The sequence below is a fragment of the Schistocerca nitens genome, chromosome 5 (genome assembly GCF_023898315.1).
Source record: "Schistocerca nitens isolate TAMUIC-IGC-003100 chromosome 5, iqSchNite1.1, whole genome shotgun sequence".
Taxonomy (NCBI): domain Eukaryota; kingdom Metazoa; phylum Arthropoda; class Insecta; order Orthoptera; family Acrididae; genus Schistocerca; species Schistocerca nitens.
This window is the reverse complement of record NC_064618.1, coordinates 752,414,064-752,437,188: the sequence shown is the minus strand read 5'-3', so window position 1 is coordinate 752,437,188 and position 23,125 is coordinate 752,414,064. Positions and strand designations below refer to the sequence as shown.

General features: G+C 44.8%; 1 protein-coding gene across 1 annotated transcript in view; it reads left to right on the top strand.

The window, feature by feature from the left end:
• LOC126260696 (uncharacterized) overlaps window positions 1-23,125 on the top strand; it is a 90,026-nt gene that overhangs the window by 52,272 nt on the left and 14,629 nt on the right. The window contains exon 4 of the mRNA XM_049958031.1: window positions 10,343-10,789. Coding sequence (XP_049813988.1) covers window positions 10,343-10,789 — 447 coding nt within the window. The remainder of the gene's footprint in view (window positions 1-10,342; window positions 10,790-23,125) is intronic.

Below are 23,125 nucleotides of genomic sequence, written 5' to 3'. Positions count from 1 at the left end.
TTCGAATCCTGCCTCGGGCATGGATGTTTGTGATGTCCTTAGGTTGGTTAGGTTTAACTAGTTCTAAGTTCTAGGGGACTAATGACCTCAGAAGTTGAGTCCCATAGTGCTCAGAGCCATTTTTTTGAAGTTCAAAGCCCTTAGGTTTCTCTAATGACCGATAAGTTCACGGTTGTCGGAGGAGGCACTATCACTCCAGCTCTCGTGCCATATAGTATCCATGCTGAAGTTGGCAGCTGACAGTTGTTGGGCCAGTCTTCAAGGGGGATTTCTGGAGCGGAGTCGTGTTCTTTCCAATGTTGGGACATCTTCATGGATAGGAAGTAGGGGGTTATTTATTATTTTTGTGTATTTCTTCATCAGAGCTTCCTGTCTTCGTAGGTTGAGTGGAGCTATATGACTAAGTGTTGGAAACCAAAATAGTGGGGTAGTCCTTTGCATCCAGTTATGGTTCTCATAGCAGCGTTGAGCTGGGTGTCCACCTTGTTTATATGCTCGCTGGTTAACCACGCTGGTGCACAGTACTCGGCTGCAGAGTACACTAAGGCGAGTGCAGAGGTTCGTAGTGTGTCTGCTGCTGCACCCCAGTTAATGCTGCAGAGCCTCTGAATGAGGTTGTTCCGTGAGCTTATTTTATTGGACACATTTTCCAGGTGTCTTTTGAAGGATAATGTCCTATCTAAAGTGACCCCCACGTACTTTGGATATGGCTGATATCGCAGTTGACTCTTATTCATATGAACCTTCAGCTCATATCCCGCTATTTTGTTGTTCAAATGAAAGCAGCTGACTTCAGTATGGGTGGGATTTGGTATCAGCCTCCATTTGGTGAAATACTCATGCATTTTGTTTAGGTCAGTTGTGAGGATGTGTCTTCAAATTTCTTGCTTTGGATAGCTAGGGCCATATCATCAGCATAGCAGAACTTCCTTGAGATGGTTTCAGGCAGGTCAGAGATGTAAAGATTAAAGAGCATTGGTGCTAAAGCTGATCCTTGAGGCAGTCCATTGTTCAGTTTCCTCTGTTTGCTTATGTCATTACCCTGTATCACCTGGAAGTATCTATCCGAAAGCATGTTGTTAATAAGTCTCAGTGTCATACGGCAGGGGATTACTTTTATCAGTTTGTGTAGAAGTCCTTCCTTCCATACCTTGTCATAGGCAGCTGTTAGGTCTATGAAAGCTGCGGCTGTCTTTTTTTTGTTTTTGAAAACCTTTTTCAATATATGTCGTTAGAACCTGGTCTGTGCAGCTCCTTTTGGGTCTGAAACCTGCCTGCTCTGGTGGGATGACTTCTAGGATTCGTGGCCCCAGCCTTTTGAGGAGTAGCCGTTCCAGAAGTTTGTAGCAGCAGCTGAAAAAAGCGATAGGGTGGTAACTTTCGTCTTTATCTGATGGTTTGTTTGATTTCAGCACAAATTTAGTAATATATCACGTTTGCAAATAAATTTATTTACTATTCAGTAACATTGTTGCGGACCCTATTTAGACACATTTGTCTTGCATGGTACCTTGTCAGCACTGTCTGTAATGTAATCACAGAAAACATTTCTTCTACTGTGGAATGAAATTCCTCCTTGAGTTAGTAGGATTTCATTGTATCGGTCACGTAGCTTGGTTTTCAGATCCCCTGGCGTTTTTCAGCCATCTTTCGTTTCTGGATATTTCGATATGCACTCTTTGTGCAAGGTTTTCCACAGAGATTTATAAACTTTCCTTGCTATTTTACACAGTATTCTGTGGCCGATTATGTACTGATAGTGCAGATCAATTACAGTGCATCCACTACTCAGGCACGTGGTGAAGATGAATAGTTGATGCTACCGCCGATCTATTACTGATAATTCATCAAACGACTGTACATTCATTCGAAAATAATGAATTTAGTTTCATCTTCTCTTAAATCAAAAAAGGAAAACAACTACTTTTACCGTGAACTAATCACTGGGTAAGACAAGAATGTCCTGTTGTTTCTTGATATATTCATTGCAACGCAACCATCCTCCCGGTGGTACGGGTAAACTTCGACCGGGTAGGATGCTTGCAGTTGCTTATCTTTTCCTACTGCTTCTGGAAGTTACCCCCTTTAGTACTGGTTTAAGAAATTCACGTGCTCCACGAAATTACAGGCCCCTGCGAGTTACTGCTGGCGTATTAATAATTTCTAGCGGGTGGGTTTAACCTACCCGTAAAAATTTGAAGGCAACGGATAACGCAATCTTTTTTATTTTTTTTTTTTTTAGCACTACAGAAGGCACCTATGCAGGGCTTAATAGGGAGCATACAGCTTTTATTTTATTTTCATTTGTCGATCCAGTAGGCGACTGAGGTAGGGATTAACTTTAGGTTTCACCTATTTTTTATGTTGTTTATGATAAAGGAAGGAGATAATCAGTCGAGGATCTAGATTAATTGATATCTGTTGACTACTTACATCATTTGAACAAGTAGCCTTGAATCTACTGAAATTGTTACTGCCCATTCTTATGCAACAGTAGGGGCTCTCATTTTATACATCATGACAAATGGTCTCTCTAGTCAACAGGGCTTACTTTCGCCACGTAATTATGGAAAGGAAGAGGGTAGCAAAGACCTGGCTTCAATGAAATTTTATGCAGGCACAGAATCAGAACTAAACCCATGCCTTCTTTTGATAGTACTTTTAATTACTATTGGTCACGCGGATCAAGTTCAGCAAAAGACGCTACAAGTGAACACGGTCAGGGCGGAAGACCGTTGACCAAGTTCGCGCCAAAGTGAATACGTGTACATTTCATAATTCTGAGTTATTATTCTCCGCACAAATTTACTGCTTCCGAACTGAGCTATACGAAACTGTAGTGAGGCTACTGTACATTTTTGGATCGAAACTGCACTTTACTAATGTGGTGGTTGCTCCAACCGACCATGAGGCGGGAAACTAAGTATACAAAGAAAGCATATCAGAAATTAAAAAAATCCCCTAAAATATCACTGTGAAAGAAACACCACATTAAAATATATTAAATGAGTTAACTTCTGTTATGCTCTGAGCAATAATACGACCATGACCTTAAGGCCCATGGCACGTGCCTGACCAAATTTAATGAAATCACGAAAATAAACTCCCTTATGCGGTTGTCGTGGTAATGTCACACTTGATTTCCAAATCTGGACCTTGGTAACGAACAGACTTGAAACATTCTAATACCTTTGACAATATTACCATAAATAGAGAACAAAGTCTTCAAGGTCTGCCACACGGCGCTATCCAGGAACCAGAGACCTGCGAGCCGCACCACCTAACCGTTGCAGGTTCGAAAGCAGGGGTGGAGGGGGTGGTTCCCCAACCTGACAGAGCCCATACTCGTACTTTCGCGACCTCTCTGACCTGACTTGCACACTTTGTCCTTGCCAAGCTTGTTCGCGCTTGGTGTACTATACTATCACAGAACCACTCTACTCATGCACTGCTACAACGTCTCACTAAAGCTTTCTGCTACTTCACATACTACCTCATTCATGCAGCCCAGGTCCATAAGGGAAAGGATGAAGGGAAACGTGGCACACACGAAACGAAATCAATATACGAGGGCAGTTCAGTAAGTAATGCAACACATTTTTTTTCTCGGCCAATTTTGGTTGAAAAAAACCGGAAATTTCTTGTGGAATATTTTCAAACATTCCCGCTTCGTCTCGTATAGTTTCATTGACTTCCGACAGGTGGCAGCGCTGTACGGAGCTGTTAAAATGGCGTCTGTAACGGATGTGCGTTGCAAACAACGGGCAGTGATCGAGTTTCTTTTGGCGGAAAACCAGGGCATCTCAGATATTCATAGGCGCTTGCAGAATGTCTACGGTGATCTGGCAGTGGTCAAAAGCACGGTGAGTCGTTGGGCAAAGCGTGTGTCATCATCGCCGCAAGGTCAAGCAAGTCTGTCTGATCTCCCGCGTGCGGGCCGGCCGTGCACAGCTGTGACTCCTGCAATGGCGGAGCGTGCGAACACACCCGTTCGAGATGATCGACGAATCACCATCAAACAACTCAGTGCTCAACTTGACATCTCTGTTGGTAGTACTGTCACAATTGTTCACCAGTTGGGATATTCAAAGGTTTGTTCCCGCTGGGTCCCTCGTTGTCTAACCGAACACCATAAAGAGCAAAGGAGAACCATCTGTGCGGAATTGCTTGCTCGTCATATGGCTGCGGGTGACAATTTCTTGTCAAAGATTGTTACAGGCGATGAAACATGGGTTCATCACTTCGAACCTGAATCAAAACGGCAATCAATGGAGTGGCGCCACACCCACTCCCCTACCAAGAAAAAGTTTAAAGCCATACCCTCAGCCGGTAAAGTCATGGTTACAGTCATCTGGGACGCTGAAGGGGTTATTCTGTTCGATGTCCTTCCCCATGCTCAAACGATCAACTCTGAAGTGTATTGTGCTACTCTTCAGAAATCGAAAAAACGACTTCAGCATGTTCATAGGCACAAAAATCTGAACGAACTTCTCCTTCTTCATGACAACGCAAGACCTCACACAAGTCTTCGCACCCGAGAGGAGCTCACAAAACTTCAGTGGACTGTTCTTCCTCATGCACCCTACAGCCCCGATCTCGCACCGTCGGATTTCCATATGTTTGGCCCAATGAAGGACGCAATCCGTGGGAGGCACTACGCGGATGATGAAGAAGTTACTGATGCAGTACGACGTTGGCTCCGACATCGACCAGTGGAATGGTACCGTGCAGGCATACAGGCCCTCATTTCAAGGTGGCGTAAGGCCGTAGCATTGAATGGAGATTACGTTGAAAAATAGTGTTGTGTAGCTAAAAGATTGGGGAATAACCTGGTGTATTTCAATGCTGAATAAAACAACCCCTGTTTCAGAAAAAAAATGTGTTGCATTACTTATTGAACTGCCCTCTCCTGTTTGTTACCCACTGATTTATTTCCGCCGAGTAAAAACACTCTCGCTATTAATTCTCTTGTACCGGAAATGTATTGAGAAAATGTGGAACGGTACAACTAGTTCCGTTTCATCATAAATGAAACAATCAAACACTAGCTGCATTCTTGTCCCTACGTGCATAATCGTTGGCTTCCACTCCAGTGCTGCTGCGTTCTTATCGCTGCGATCCCGTTGTGCGTGCATTGAAACGATTTCTGATGCTACGATCCCACTGTGAGTACGGGCGGCTATTACTCGCTCGTGTGTATCGAGCATATGACGTTGCCCTGGATGGACGCTGAGAAGGAGCTGTTGTATCCTCTTCTGAGGCAAGCTAGTCGGAAACTGTTGTAACTCTTCATTAATATCCTGGATGTTAATTCTGGGATGACGTTCTAACTGGTCCCAGAAAGCGCTATCAGCGACAGACTTGGGCTCTTTCTGTCCATGGGTGTACCTCAACATCACGCATTATCCAGCTGAAAACTACCACAGGGTACTGTCGCATGTGGGATAACATGTGTCGTTGGTGTCGTCAGAAATCCCTGAACCACTACCAACCGTGATGTAAAGTAAGGAGTAACACAACTGTGTCTCTCCGAAACATTCGAAGAGACGTGCCTCGCCCTGGAACGTCACTGTACTCGCCAATGATGTTCATTTGGGGTAGAGCAGAACTGCAAATAATCACTGAAAACAGTACATATGGGATGCAAATTCTCCAGTTCATGTGTTGCTAATCTTCAGCCAATGTCACAGAATGTTGGAGGCACACCATTAATTGCTCTCGTGAATGGCCACGATGTGTCTGGTGCACAATACAGTGATCCTTCCTTATGGCGGCCAGACGTCACCAACGGGAACCTTGATAGCGAGTATGCCAGCTGTCGCGTTCGCTTTCAGTCGAACATCAGGCCCTTGTGCTCCCCACATTGCACGTTACACCAGCAGTTGGAATGGAGACCCACCACGAGAACGCTTTTAAACAATGTCAGAAGCTGATAAGGTTGTCTCATATGATTACGAGGCATCTCTGTGTCATTCACGGTAATCACTCAACCTTTGACTTTTTTCCTTTATTCTTATTTAATCCGCGCGCCCCAGAAGGGAGGGGAAGACAGACTGTCGCCGGTACAGTCAATCTACTCTTCAGCCACTGGGCAACAAAAACGAAATGAGAAGAAAAACAAGAAATGGAAACGTGAAATATTTACAATGAAATTAAACTTTTTCAAAGGAGAAAACAAAATAGAACTACTTATATGTACAAGACATATGCCTTCTTACACTTGCAGTTATGTAATAATAAAAGGTAAAACGAAATGTAATAAGAGGAAAATGGAAAAAATTTAAAACACACTCTAGTTACCGGGCACTAAGAGTGGATGGACCTGCCTAGACAAAGAGAGTCTGTTGTTGTAGTAAGAAAGGTGGGACAAGGAAAAGGATACGAATGTGGTGGTATAAGGTTGGCATAGAATCGATGGGGTAGGAGTGGTAGTTGGTACAGAACAGGGATTCGTGGTGGTGGGGGAGGGGGGGTTAATTGGTGAATCTAAAAGTTCATGGGGCAGGGCGTGTAGGCAAAGCATGGCAGATGGGGAAAAACGGGAGTAAACAAGCATAGGTAGGAGAGGGAGAGGGAGCCGTGAGGAAGCGGAATGGTTGGGGCAGAGCTAGACCTCGTAGGATGGGTAATTGTAGGGTGGAGTTGATGATCTGGACGGTAACATGGTTGAAGTTTCTTTGAAAGAGTATGGGGAGGGTGTGACCATGCAGCATCGGTGGGATGTGCTGATAAACGTATAGCAGCATAAGCGGGTTGGAAAGTAGAGGTGAAACTGCAGGGTTATTGGATCGAGCTTGTAGATGGTGTAGGTTGTCTGAAGATGTTCAGTGTCAATCATTCTACATCTACATCCATACTCCGCAACCCACCTGACAGCGTGTGACGGAGGGTACCTTTGGTACCTGTATCGGTTCTCCGTTCTATTCCAGTCTCATATTGTTCGTGGAAAGAAAGATTGTCGTTAAGCCGCTGTGTGGGCTCTGATCTCTCTGATATTATCCTCATAGTCTCTTCGCGAGATATACGTAGGAGGGAGCAATATACTGCTTGACTCCTCGGTGAAGGTACGTTCTCGAAACTTCAACAAAAGCCCATACCGAGCTAGTGAGCGTCTCTCTTGCAGAGTCTTCCACTGGAGTTCATCTATTATCTCCGTAACGCTCTCGAGATTACTAAATGATCCTGTAACGAAGCGCGCTGGGTACCATTGGATCTTCTCTATCTCTTCTGTCAACCCTATCTGGTACGGATCCCACACCGGTGAGCAGTATTCAAGCAGTGGGCGAACAAGTGTACTGTAACCTACTTCCTTTGTTTTCGGATTGCATTTCCTTAGGATTCTTCCAATGAATCTCAGTCTGGCATCTGCTTTACCGACGATTAATTTTATATGGTCACTCCATTTTAAATCACTCTTAATGCCTACTCCCAGATAATTTATGGAATTAACTGCTTCCAGTTGCTGACCTGCTATATTGTAGCTAAATGATAAATGATCTTTCTTTCTATGTATTCGCAGCACATTACACTTGTCTACATTGAGATTCATTTGCCATTCCCTGCACCATGCTTCAATTCGTTGCAGCTCCTCCTCCATTTCAGTACAATTTTCCATTGTGACAGCCTCTCGATATACTACAGCATCATCCGCAGAAAGCCTCAGTGAACTTCAGATGTTATCCACAAGGTCATTTATGTCTATTGTGAATAGCAACGGTCCTACGACACTCCCCTGCAGCACACCTGAAATCACTCTTACCCCGGAAGACTTCCCACCATTGAGAATGAGATGCTGCTTTCTGTTATCTAGGAACTCTTCAATCGAATCACACAATTGGTCTGATAGTCCATATGTTCTTACCTTGTTCATTAAATGACTGTGGGGAACTGTATCGAACGCCTTGCGGAAGTCAAGAAACACGGAATCTACGTGGGAACCCGAGTGTATGGCCCTGTGAGTCTCGTGGACGAATAGCCCGAGCTGGGTTTCACACGATCGTCTTTTTAGAAACCCATGCTGATTCCTACAGAGTAGATTTCTAGTCTCCAGAAAAGTCATTACACTCCAACCTCGAACATAACAAGTGTTCCAAACTTCTACAAGTGATCAACGTTAGAGATATAGGTGTACAGTTCTGCACGTCTCTTCGACGTCCCTTCTTGGAAACGGGGATGACCTGTGCCCTTTTCCAATCTTTTGGAAGGCTACGCTCTTCTAGAGACCTACGGTACTCTGTGTAAAATCGAACTGGTATTGTAACCTCGCACTTACTAATCGGCCTATTCTGTTTGCGATATAAAATATGACCGTGGATCACGTGTATACCTGATGGAATTTTTCTAATTGGATAGGGCTATATTTCACGAAGAAGTAATACCGATAAGTTGGTGGAAAGTGTACAACCGATCTTTCTGATAGAAATGTCTACTAAAAATAAAAAAGTAATTAAACCGAACAGGGCTACAATTTGGAAAAATGAAAGTTATTTTGTGCATTCACTCACGAACAACACTGGACAGAAAAGGGGTACCACTGATCATTAATCCAAAAGTTACACTAATGAACGTAAAGGAAATAATTAACGGTCGCCAGCCCACTAGGGCGATTTACATCCTAAATCCTGTACAAGATGATGGAAAAGAAAAACATTTATTATTAAACACTGCCGTGGCAACTGAAGGTTGTAACGTTTTTTTGACACTAATTTTAAGTGAGTATGTAATGATAAAAGAAAACTGAGAAGTCACTTTTACGTTAAGTTTGTCATTAAATTCTGAAAAGGGCAACCGAGTAATGATTTGAAAATATGCACTTAAGCTGTATGTTAGTATTGAACTTCGTTACGTGAACAACGACTTTCAGAGACATCAACATAACGTCATCAAAGAAATTTAAAGAAAGGCAAGCACTTTTTACTTTGCAGTTAATTTTCAAATTGGATTTCATATTATTGTTTGAACAACTGAGCCTTTTTTACTGACTTGAACAGAATTAAATACTAGAATACGTACCAGACCAAACAGCCATGAGCTCCAAGCTATATTTAAAATAAATGAAACTTCCGCACTCTTAATTTGTGCATTTTATTTAGATTTGAATTTTTTCATTGATAGATTCTCAAACTGTGGTTATATATAAGGAAAAAAGGGAACAAGAACCCTGCTTGGTAACAATGTCTGCGGGCAATGAGGACACAATCGCCTGAATTTAACTGATTATTATTTAAATAAAGTTCATTGATCAAATCACATTCAGTTGTGCTGCTGGGTTAGCCATTAATACTTTCTACCAATGAACAGTCTTACTTCAGTGCAGTGCGTGCGACGAAACCCGGAGCCGACAACTAGAAACTAGAAACTGGAACTGCTGCTTTTGTTGAAGACGGTAGCATCTTGTGGGGCCACGGCTAATTACAGGAACGGACAATCGTAATTAATACAGCCTCTTCCGCCTGTTCACTGTCTTTCCTCCTGCTTCTAGTCATCTGGCCGGCGCACGTATATGATGCCGCCGAAATGGTACTCTCTACTGCGAGAGCGTTAACACCACACTTACGCACACTACAAGCTCTGAAACCCGTGTCCTGCTCTATCCGCGCGCTCTGAGCAAGAACCCCCTACCCAAAGATTTTACAACGCACAAGCACTGCTACTATCGTTGCTAGTCGATGCAAATAACAGTTCCTTTGGCTTTTTCCCAGAGCTTATAAATTTCATAGTAAAACACAGATAAATACAATGAAACGTCAACGACATCTGCCTAAATGTACACATACAGTGAAGCAATATCCTTATTTATTAAAAGAAAGCATTTAAATTACAAATATTTACATACAATTCAAAAACAATTTTATATATATATATATATATATATATATATATATATATATATATATATATATATATATATGTCGGTAGCAGGTGCCTTGCATCCTGCATTTTCGCTGTTACAGTATCCCATCAGGTCCAGTGGCCTTTCCTCTTTTGAGCGATTTTAATTGTTTTTCTATCCCTCTGTCATCTATTTCTATATCTACCATTTTGTCATCTGTGCGACAATCTAGAGAAGAAACTACAGTGCAGTCTTTCTCTGTGAAACAGCTTTGGAAAAAGACATCTGGTATTTCGGCCTTTAGTCTGTCATCCTCTGTTTCATTACCATTTTGGTCACAGAGAGTCTGGACATTTTGTTTTTACACTGTTCGTGCACCTTACATATCTTACCAAGCAACCACACTAAATATGAACGACACTAGAGCAGTCTGGTGACTGTTCTACCGTCACATAGAAAGCGACTCGAATCATTTCCGTGCCTATAAGTGATGTGCGACTGGATTGGCAGCCGGCCAGTATTTTTTGTCAGCTGCTGTGGATGGGTCCCCCGCAGGGCGTGCCCGTGGCGGCGAGCACGCTGCTGCTGGCGATGCTGGCAGCGGACCGGCTGGCGGCGGTGCGCCGGCCGCGGCTGTACGCGGCGTGGCGGCGGCTGGGGGCGCGCGTCGCGGCCGCCGCCTGGCTGGGGGCGGCGCTGTCGGCGGCGCCGCTGCTGGCGGTGGGCGCGCCGCCCGCCCCCGCGCCGGCCTGGCTGTCTCTGGCGCGCCTGCTGGCGGTGCACGCGCTGCCCTGCGCCGCCGTCGCCGCCTGCCACGCCGCCGTCTGCGCCACGCTGGGCCGCGCCTCGCTGCTGGCCGCCGCCGCCCGCGGGGAGGTGCCGCTGCCCATGCCGCTGCTCTGCAGGCCCCGCCACGTCATCATCGTCGCCTCCGTCGCTAACGACGCGCCCTCCAAGGTACCGGAACAGCAATAGTTGACCACATGTGTCGTCGTCATCACATCCAGTTTTGATTCAGGCATCCTTGCCCGTTCCGGATCCAAGTAGAATGCAGCTGATCTTCCCATCTCTTCTCCGGACGCTCTGCATTCCTTTTTCTTAAAGTTTATAACTGCATATTAATTTAGGCATTCGTTCTTCTGATATCCATCGAATACGATCATGCAACTTATTTCGGCACTCCTCTGTTCTCTGTAGTACACTTTTGACACCAAGTTAATTCCGTGTTTCACTAACGGGTGGTTAAAATTCAAGTTTCCCTTTTCAACACGTCATAACGGATAATAATTACCGTTCGAGTACCAAACTTTGTAGCATTAATGTCCAGAGTGTGGGATACACGATGTCCATGCGTCACAGCGCCACCTTCCAGTACCAACTATGGCTACCAGGTGCTGTGATCAGTCATTTTGATTTAAAATTTCACGCATCTGACAAGTCGCAGTGCATTATTTGATGTGTCAACATGAGCTTGGACAAAAGGAGCAGCGTATTATTGGTGAAACTCTGTTATCAAAACAACACTAATGCTGTATCTGCATTTCGAGAATATCGCCAACTGAAAGGATTACGGAAGGGTCCTCTTTCTCCACATACTGTGCGTAGCGTGATGAAGAAGTACGAAGCAACTGGAGAGCTGGGCGTGCTCTGGGAAGAGGCCAACGACCGGTTCCGCCACAGTTGGTTGATGAAATCGCTGTAGCTATGGGAGACAACGTTGTATGCAATCCCCGATCGTTATACAGCACGCATGCTGTGTCACAAGAGTTGAACATCCCGTGGTCTACTATACGGTAAGTGCTTCGAATCATTCTCAAATGGTATCCATACAAGATCAATACCGTACAGCAGCTTTCACGATAGGACGCACATAAACGAGATCACTTCGCTCTCCACTTTCTCGCAAGGACTGAAGCTGACGAAGGCTGGCCCTGGGCCATTCTATGGACTGAAGAAGCTCATTTTTCTCTGACAGGTGAGGCGAACACTCCGAATTGCAGACTATGCGGATCTCCACCTTCAGCCACTGTGCATAAAGTTTCTCTGGACGGTGAATGTGTCCCCATATATGTCCGCAGCTCGTAGTCTAATGGGTAGCGTTGCTGCATCTGCATCACGGAGACCCGGGTTCCATTTCCGGCCAGGTTGGGATCTTCTCTGCCCAGGGACTGAGTGTTTGTGTTGTCCTCATAATTTCATCATTATTATCATCTGTGACAGTGACTGGATTGGACTGTGAATAAAAAAATTGACTGAGTCAAAATTGGGACTTTGTGTGGGCGACGATGACCGCGCAGTTGAGCGCCCCCACAAACCATACATCACCGTGTCACCAGATGGTGTGGTTTCACGGCTATGTCCATCATTGGCCCATTCTTTTTTGAACACGTTGGCGCTCAAGGACAAAGACGTGCAGTGTCACTGGTCAGCGTTATTGCGGTAGACTTCCCCAGCATGTCATATCTGCTGTACAGAAGAGATACGCATTAAACTCAAAAGCTTTCATGCAAGATGGGGCCCCACCGTACATCGCACGTGAAGTGCACTTGCAACTCCAAAACACACTTGGAAACGATCGAATTATCAGCCGATCGTTTCCAAATGCTTGGCCGGCACGATCACCTGATCTCACTCCCTGTGATTTCTGGTTGTGGGGCTACCTCAAGGACAAGGTTTACCAGGGAAACATTCACTTCACACATGTGCTGATATGAAGAAAGGTAGCCAGCATATCTACAGATACGCTTCGTTCTGCTTTGCAGAATGCAATCCTGCGCTTTCAGACCCCTCTGGACACTGATGGGCGCCATATTGAGGGCATTTTGTAACAGGAATGGTACTGATATGACGTACCGAAGCAGCACGTTAAAATGTTTCACTTGAATTGATTCTGAACTATTTCCCTTCTCCATGTCCTTCACTTTAATGCTACCAGGGTTGGTCTTCGTACGGCAATTAGTTTCCTTGTTATAACGTGTTAAACAGGGAAAGTTTAATTATAACCACCCGATATTTTTTGTCAGTTCTGTGTTTTTGTAACCAGCTAGAGGTCTCAGGAATATCATCTCTGCTGCCTCATTCCTCCTCCTTTGACTAGTTAGACTCTAAGTCAACCGAGAGGTGGTGCAGTAATTAGCAACTGGACTCACATTCTGGTGGATGACGGTTCAATCCCGCGTCCGGCCATCCTGATGTAGGATTGCCGTGATTTCCCTAAATCGCTCCAGGAAAATGCTGGGGTGGTTCCTTTGAAAGGGCATGGCCGATTTCCTTCCCCCTGCTTTCCTTATCCGATGGGACAGATGACCTCGCGGTCTGGTCCCTCCTCAAATCAGACAACCAACTCCAAGTCTTTGACACACACCTTAGAAGCACCTAACAACTGTTGCATTTTTTACAGTTTGTACTTTTGATCACGGTGTATTTTAAAATATTTATTTGTTCTATCAGTTTATCATCAATCATTGTTTTTGCTCGTAAATGCTCCTTGCATGGAATGCAATTATCTTCTTTTTACCTTTAGATATTGTCATACTGTAATTATTTTCTTCCTTGTGCAAGGACCAAATTGCTTTCTGTAATTGATCTTCTGAGACCTCTAAGGTTATTGATCATCCTCAAACAGGAGTGTATTTACAACTTTATTATCAGGCTTATAATGGTGCACTACTTTTTCCCTCACTTTATGATGTCGTCAATTATATATGTTAAATAATATGGGTAGTAAAGGACATCCTTGTCGCACTCCTTGAGATATTTCGATTTCTTTTCCAAAAGTTCGCTTAATGTAATTCTGTTAACTTTATCAAAAGCTTTCTCATAACTAACAATTGCTTTGTATGTGAGATGATTGTATTCTCTGAGTTTTTCCATAATTTGTCATACTGGAAAAACACTTTCTAAGTAAGACCTTCCCACTCCAAATACATTCCGTCCCTCAGTAAGAGACGTCCCCAAAACTACCCTTAGTCTGCTTGTTATTGATAGTATCCACAGTTCAGAAGACTGATACCTCGGTAATTGTCACATTTCCTGCGATCCTCTTTTTTTGAATAATGGAATAACAACTGCTGTCTGCCATTCCTCTGGTATGTTGCTGTATTTCCAAAAGTATTTACGATGTTCAATAGTTCTAAGTGTAACGATTCCCAAGCATATTTAAATAATTCGACATTGAGATTGCCTTCCTCTGGGGTTTTCTGTATTTAACACAATCCATTGACATAAGATCAGCGTGAAGTACATGAAATATTTGCGTAGTTTGCCACAGAAACCTGATCTTCTCTCTGATCGTAACACAAGTCCTGCTTGGATCACAGCAGGACTGACTACCATCAAGATAAAGCTGTTCTTCTCAAGAATCACGATTACTGGAAATCAAGATTCTGCCCAGTTGCTAGACATGGTGCCCGGCGAAGAAGTCTCTGATGTTAAATACCTAGAAAACTGGGACCGATGTACAGTACTTTTATTGTTAAATTTGTAACAAAATTTATACGTAAGTTTGAAAGCCCTCGTGGAATACATAATATATGTCGTGTGTATGTGAGGATGCGTAATGTCTCTGCAATGGTATTCTCCTGCCTATAAATTATTAAAACGACACTACCATTGACAACTTTCACGTAGGGATTTACAGAAAACGAGGTACCATATTGTCGGTTTACTTCAATTTAGCACACCGAATCACTTATTACTATCTAACTGTTACTGGAATGAATTACAGCTCGATACTGAGAATTATTTATTCTCAGAAATCACGTATTGTGCAAAAAATGTATAAATATGAGGTGCACAATGTCGGATTCTACCTTACAAGTAATGTTGAGGTTAGCAGAAGTGTACGTATGACTTTCTTTAAACAACCACCTTTCACTCCCCCTCCCCCCGCCCCACCACACTCCCCTGCTATTAGACGGACACGAAGTCGGCTCTTACTGATTAGCGGTGAGAAACTGAAGACCTACATGTACTGGGTTTCTCTATCTACCAAACCAGAGTAGCATATCACCTACTGAAGTACGAACAGTAGTCGTACTGCAACTCTCTGCCTACACGGTGGGGGCAGTATGCAGTCCGTGAACTCGTACTGCTGAAATTACCTCGGTAAAAGACAGAACGTGAGTTAAGATTTCCGTTTGCTCAGCAGCCGGAACAGAAGTTCGACTCAAGTATTCTCCAGTAAAGAAGTACTTCAGTGTGTGTCAGGCTCCACAGAGAGCTAATGAATCGTCACTGGAGTATGCAGAATAACAATTATCACAGAGAAAAGAATTCACGGTGAGAGCGCAAACGAACAATGAATTTTGCCATCATATCCTATGGTATCTCAACGGATTCCACATGGACGGTCGATTCAAGCTCGTCCAGCGGGGTCGGATGGTTTTGGTAGACGGTGTCTTTCCATGTGCCTCACAAAAAGCAGTTATGTCGAGTAAATCTGAAGAACATGGAGGCCAGTCCAGCACTGCCAGTAAATTTGTAAAAACCCAATGCTATGTCTCAGTTCCAGAAGCATTCACCAAGAAAGCGAAATATCCTTTCATTGCGATGTGATCTGCTCACAACTTGCATTAACCACTCAAAGCTGGGAAGTAAGACTCACTATCCGATAATACCTCTGCAGCCAACCGCAGTCCAAATGACAATTTGGGGAATGCAGTGGTTTCGCATCACAAAAATGGATATTTTCGGAACCCCAAAATCGCCAGTTTCATTTATTCAAGACTCCATTCAGGCGGAAGTATAGCGCATTATGCATAGGCAGTATGTACTGCGATGTATAAATTTCTTATAAATTTCACAATAAGTATACGGTTTGTTGCACTCTTCTATAGAGCTTAGTTATCTAGTCGCTTAATTTTGAAGTCGGGGACTCCGTCGCTGGACATCCTACACTAATATGAAAACTTCGCAACTGGACGAAATCTTGATTTCAAGTAATCATGAATCGTGATTACAAGAACAATTTACTCCAGATGGTAACCATTCCTGCCGTCAACCAAGCATTCGGATTCTGGAAGACTTCTAATAATGACAGAGTTTACGTGGTCTGTCATAAGCAGACGTTGCAGAATTCTAAAAAGTACTAAAGTTCCTTGCCTGGGTAGGTAGCGTGTGATCACCGGGTCGTAGATCGGGGACCTCTGACACTACACTGATATCGTAGGATTGAATAAACGACACACTTCACTTAGAGATGAGACTTCTAATTGGTCTGTATAACGGTAAGGTGGAAGCAAACAGTGGTGAACACCACAGCACTCCGTCTTCAGGCCACAAGTGCCCCAGTGGGACCATCCGACCGTCATGTCATCCTCAGCCGAGGATACGGATAGGAGGGGCGTGTGGTCAGCACACTGCTCTCCCGGTCGTTATGATGGTTTTCTGTGACTGGAGCCGCTATTATTCGGTCGAGCGGCTCCTCAATTGGCATCACGAAGCTCAGTGCACCCCGAAAAATGCGACAGCACATAGTGGCCCGGATGGTCACCCATCCAAGTGCCGGCCACGACCGACAGGGCTTACCTTTGGTGATCTGACGGGACCGGTGTATCCACCGTAGCAAGGCCGTTGCTCAGTGATGACCAGGGTGGTTGTAATTAAACGTTCGCTACTTGAGCCACTGTAGAGGGGAAACTACAGGGTGTTTCAAAAATGACCGGTATATTTGAAACGGCAATAAAAACTAAACGAGCAGCGATAGAAATACACCGTTTGTTGCAATATGCTTGGGACAACAGTACATTTTCAGGCAGACAAACTTTCGAAATTACAGTAGTTACATTTTTCAACAACAGATGGCGCTGCGGTCTGGGAAACTCTATAGTACGATATTTTCCACATATCCACCATGCGTAGCAATAATATGGCGTAGTCTCTGAATGAAATTACCCGAAACCTTTGACAACGTGTCTGGCGGAATGGCTTCACATGCAGATGAGATGTACTGCTTCAGCTGTTCAATTGTTTCTGGATTCTGGCGGTTCACCTGGTCTTTCAAGTGTCCCCACAGAAAGAAGTCACAGGGGTTCATGTCTGGCGAATAGGGAGGCCAATCCACGCCGCCTCCTGTATGTTTCGGATAGCCCAAAGCAATCACACGATCATCGAAATATTCATTCAGGAAATTAAAGACGTCGGCCGTGCGATGTGGCCGGGCACCATCTTGCATAAACCACGAGGTGTTCGCAGTGTCGTCTAAGGCAGTTTGTACCGCCACAAATTCACGAAGAATGTCCAGATAGCGTGATGCAGTAATCGTTTCGGATCTGAAAAATGGGCCAACGATTCCTTTGGAAGAAATGGCGGCCCAGACCAGTACTTTTTGAGGATGCAGGGACGATGGGACTGCAACATGGGGCTTTTCGGTTCCCCATATGCGCCAGTTCTGTTTATTGACGAAGCCTTCCAGGTAAAAATACGCTTCGTCAGTAAACCAAATGCTGCCCACATGCATATCGCCGTCATCAATCCTGTGCACTATATCGTTAGCGAATGTCTCTCGTGCAGCAATGGTAGCGGCGCTGAGGGGTTGCCGCGTTTGAATTTTGTATGGATAGAGGTGTAATCTCTGGCGCATGAGACGATACGTGGACGTTGGCGTCATTTGGACCGCAGCTGCAACACCGCGAACGGAAACCCGAGGCCGCAGTTGGATCACCTGCTGCACTAGGTGCGCGTTGCCCTCTGTGGTTGCCGTACGCGGTCGCCCTACCTTTCCAGCACGTTCATCCGTCACGTTCCCAGTCCGTTGAAATGCTTTCAAACAGATCCTTTATTGTATCGCTTTTCGGTCCTTTGGTTACATTAAACCTCCGTTGAAAACTTCGTCTTGTTGCAACAACACTGTGTTCTAGGCGGTGGAATTCCAACACCAGAAAAATCCTCTGTTCTAAGGAATAAACCATGTTGTCTACAGCACACTTGCACGTTTGAACAGCACACGCTTACAGCAGAAAGACGACGTACAGAATGGCGCACCCACAGACTGCGTTGTCTTCTATATCTTTCACATCACTTGCAGCGCCATCTGTTGTTGAAATTTGTAACTACTGTAATTTCGAAAGTTCGTCCGCCTGAAAATGTACTGTTGTCCCAAGCATATTGCAACAAACGGTGTATTTCTATCGCTGCTCGTTTAGTTTTTATTGCCGTTTCAAATATACCGGTCATTTTTGAAACACCCTGTATTTACAGTGTGATGCCCAGCTTCATACGGATGACGTTCATATTGTACACTGCAAGTAGTTGCGCTTTTAGTAGTGTTATTGTCATGACTTGCCGTTGGGCGCCGGTACTGGTACGGTGACGCAGGATTGAAACACAAACATCAGTGTGCGTTACAGTTACATGCAGTCAACATGGGTCTCGACAAGGTGAGCAGGGCGTTACTCGTAAGGCTGTGTCATCAAAACAAAAACTGTCTTACCTTACAACTTTTACCTTCGACAGCTTGCTCTAGCCCCGTGGACGCTGTTGCCTGATGCCTTAACACATATCGTATCATCCCGTTCCGACTTCTTGTCAGTGTCTTCCGTAGGTAAATCCTCAAAATTTCATAAAGTTACGGCCAATTTTTCATACCAGTAGATTCCTTTCGGTCCTCTAGTGTTAGGTCCTGTTTCTCCCGGGACGTGTAACGAACATCGCCTGAAAACAAGAAAGAAGAAGCAAGTAAAAGGGGAGGAGAATCAAATAACACTTCTCGGATTCAGAGAGTATGTGATGCTAATTTCTATGATTGCAAAGTCGAGCCAAATAACAAAGAGTGTGATACCATTCATCAGTATGACGTTGCACCCTCTCGCTCCCTGACTTAATACATGCAGTGATTTGGTTGGTGAGTCAAAGACGTTGTATCCTCTCCACTATCGTAACTGGTACTTGATGACACTTGGATGGAGTTTAAATGCGAGTTGATCCCATACATGTTCTACTGGGAACATATTTGTCGATTTTTCTGGCCACGGGCGTACCTCAACGTCACATAAACAGTTTTTAGAGACGCGTGCCGTGTGTGGACGCTCGTTATCCTGTTGAAAAATGGCACCACGACAATTTCGTATGAGAGGTAAGATACGAGGACGCAGGATATTCGTGACGTTCCAGTCTGCCATCAGCGTTCCCTCAGTCATTACCGCCGTAGATCTGAAACCACAGTCCATGGCTCCCCGCACTATAACCAGAAATACACTGAAGAGTCAAAGAAACTGGTAAACCTACCTGCCCTCGAGCACGCAGAAGTGCCGCAACACGACGTGGCATGGATTCGAGTAATGTCTGAATTAGTGCTGGAGGGAATTGACGCCTTGAATCGAGCAGGGCCATCCATAAATCCGTAAGAATACGAGGGGCTGGAGATATCTTCTGAACAGCAAGTCGCAAGGCATCCCAGATATACTCAATAACGTTCATATCTGGGGAGCTTCGTGGCCAGCGGAAGTGTTTAAACTCAGAAGAGTGTTCCTGGAGCTACTCTATAACAATTCTCTACTTGTGGGTTGTCGCATTGTCTCGCTGGAATTGCCCAAGTCCGTAGGAACTTACAGTGGACATGAATGGATGCAGCTGATTATAAAGGATGCTTATGCACGTGTCACCTGTCACAGTCGTCTCTAGACGTATCAGGGGTCCCATATCACAACTGCACACGCCCCACACCATTACAGAGCCTTCACCAGCTTGAACACTCCCCTGCTAACATGCAGGGTCCACGTATTCATGAGGTTGTCTCCCTATCCGTACATGTCCATCCGCTCGATACAGTTTCAAACGAGAGTCGTCCCACCAGGAAATACAGGGCTATTACAAATGATTGAAGCGATTTCATAAATTCACTGTAGCTCCATTCATTGACATATGGTCACGACACACTACAGATACGTAGAAAAACTCATAAAGTTTTGTTGGGCTGAAGCCGCACTTGAGGTTTCTGCCGCCAGACCGCTCGAGAGCGCAGTGAGACAAAATGGCGACAGGAGCCGAGAAAGCGTATGTCGTGCCTGAAATGCACCCACATCAGTCAGTCATAACAGCGCAACGACACTTCAGGACGAAGTTCAACAAAGATCCACCAACTGCTAACTCCATTCGGCGATGGTATGCACAGTTTAAAGCTTCTGGATGCCTCTGTAAGGGGAAATCAACGGGTCGGCCTGCAGTGAGCGAAGAAACGGTTGAACGCGTGAAGGCAAGTTTCACGCGTAGCCCGCGGAAGTCGACGAATAAAGCAAGAAGGGAGTTAAACGTACCGCAGCCGACGGTTTGGAAAATCTTACGGAAAAGGCTAAAGCAGAAACCTTACCGTTTACAATTGCTACTAGCCCTGACACCCGATGACAAAGTCAAACGCTTTGAATTTTCGTCGCGGTTGCAACAGCTCATGGAAGAGGATGCGTTCAGTGCGAAACTTGTTTTCAGTGATGAAGCAACATTTTTTCTTAATGGTGAAGTGAACAAACACAATGTGCGAATCTGGGCGGTAGAGAATCCTCACACATTCGTGCAGAAAATTCGCAATTCACCAAAAGTTAACGTGTTTTGTGCAATCTCACGGTTTAAAGTTTACGGCCCCTTTTTCTTCTGCAAAAAAACGTTACAGGACACGTGTATCTGAACATGCTGGAAAATTGGCTCATGCCACAACTGGAGACCGACAGCGCCGACTTCATCTTTCAACAGGATGGTGCTCCACCGCACTTCCATCATGATGTTTGGCATTTCTTAAACAGGAGATTGGAAAACCGATGGATCGGTCGTGGTGGAGATCATGATCAGCAATTCATGTCATGGCCTCCACGCTCTCCCGACTTAACCCCATGCGATTTGTTTCTGTGGGGTTATGTGAAAGATTCAGTGTTTAAACCTCCTCTACCAAGAAACGTGCCAGAACTGCGAGCTCGCATCAACGATGCTTTCAAACTCATTGATGGGGACATGCTGCGCCGAGTGTGGGAGGAACTTGATTATCGGCTTGATGTCTGCCGAATCACTAAAGGGGCACATATCGAACATTTGTGAATGCCTAAAAAACTTTTTGAGTTTTTGTATGTGTGTACAAAGCATTGTGAAAATATCTCAAATAATAAAGTTATTGTAGAGCTGTGAAATCGCTTCAATCATTTGTAATAACCCTGTATGTTTCCAGTCATCAGCAGTACAGTGTAGGTGTTGATGCGTCCAGGCGAGGCGTAACGCTTTATGCTGTGCAGTCATCGAGGTTACACAAGGGGGCCTTCGGCTCTGGAAGCCCATATCGATGATGTTTCGTTGAATGGTACTCACGCTATTGGTGGCCCAGCACTGAAATCTGCAACAATTTGCGAAAGGGTTGCACTTCTGTCACTTTGAACGATTCTCTTCAGTCGTCGTTGGTCCCGTTCTTGCAGGATCTTTTCCCGGCAGCAGCGATGTAAGAGATTTGATATTTTACCGGATTCCTGAAATTCACGGTACACTCGTGAAACGGTCGCACGGGAGAATCCCCACGCCATCGCTACCTCGAAAATGCTGTGTCCCATCGCTCGTGCGCCGACTATAACACCACGTTCAAGATCACTTAAATCTTGATAACCTGTGATTGTAGCAGCAGTAATCGATCTAAAAACTATGCCAGACCCTTTATACCTTATACAGTTGCTGCCGACCACAGCGTCGTATTCTACCTTTTTGCATATCTCTGTATTTGAATACAGTGTCTGTGGTGCTTCAGCGTAATTATGCTGCGGCACTTGAAATCAACGAAAGAATGGGGCCTCTGCCGTCGTCGCTGCTGCTGCTGCTCTCTCCGACGACGATCATCGGGGTGATGCATAACAGCTACTCGTCGCAGAAAACGGTGCGACGCTGTCGATCAGTTGTCCTTGCTTGCTGTTCTCGATACCATTACCAGTGCTGCTGTTTGTGTTGCAGTAGCCTCCGTATGGTGCAGTAACTCGCTTGTCTCCGACAGTAGTGGATGACACACAGTGTTGCAGTGAGTCTATTACTAGTTCCCGGCAGGCGCAAATGTGAAAAGGTTGCAGTGTGCTTAATGCACAATATGGCGATCCTCCGTTGCAATGGGTCATATGACAAGTACGATTGGCCACACATTATCACACAGTCCAATATCGAGTCATTGACGCATCAAAATCGTTCACTGATTTGCATGATTTGACCAGCTGGCCAAATGGAGACCCGCAATGAAGTCCCTTTCATACGCTGATAATACGGTCTCACACTCGTACGCGGCATCTCCACGTCCTTGACAGCGGTCACTGAACTTCTAATGATGTTTTCACCCCTTATACGCCTTGTCAGGCCTGGTAACAACACGAAAAGCGAACAACACTAATGCACTCTAGTGGCCAGTCTACCTTTCACAGAAAATAGCACCTCTGTTCATTTACACATCCGCTGATGGTGTGTGCGTTTCCGAAGTTACATCCAACGTTTTTAAACGTTCAATTATGTGAGCGACGAAGATGGCACAGGAACAGCATGGCACCAGTTAGCGACGTATGATTCACGGTCGCCTGTTGAGGAATGTTCTACAATGGCCTCTTCTTCGGATAGGATGTGAGAGCGATACCGTTTACTTCAAACTCGGCAAAGAAAACATATTTTCTGTCTCAGACCTCGTGTACATTGACCTTATCATGAAATTTCACAGAGACAAAATCTTTTGTCGGTCCCGTGTATTCGAATGTGCCTACAACACCGGTTGGGTTGGCAATTCGAGAGAAAAATAAGGGGACAGTAAAAACACTTTACCTCTCTAATATGGCTTGGGAAACTCGTTGGCATTCAAAACAGCTTCCAGACATCTCATGCAGCAGACTGAAGTCATACGTGAATGAAAGGCTAACCATTTTCGAGGTGGTGCTAGAGCCCACTGATAGACGGACAGTGTTAGGGAGGAGAGTGATGAACTGCTTCCGATGATAGATCCATGCGATATTGGCGTAATTGTCGTCGAAGCAACACACGTTATGAAGGTGAATCTTCCGTTCTTAGAAAAACCTTAGCGATATTCTTTCTCTACTTCCTTCCGACCTTACGAATTTCTCTGTTTCCTTCGTTGTAAGTTGTGCATAGAAATGCTTAAGAGTACATGCAACTCTTTAACCAGATTCGTGTATTATAAATTCTCTTTGATGTATATCAACGCCTGTCGACAGCGTAGGGTCTTTATTGAATTATGATTTCAAGTAATAGATTGTTTGACGCTACCCCCACCTGTCTTGCAGCTGTGACGTCCAACCCTGCATGTAGGACTGACTCGTTTCCATTTGATCTAGAATATTTCTG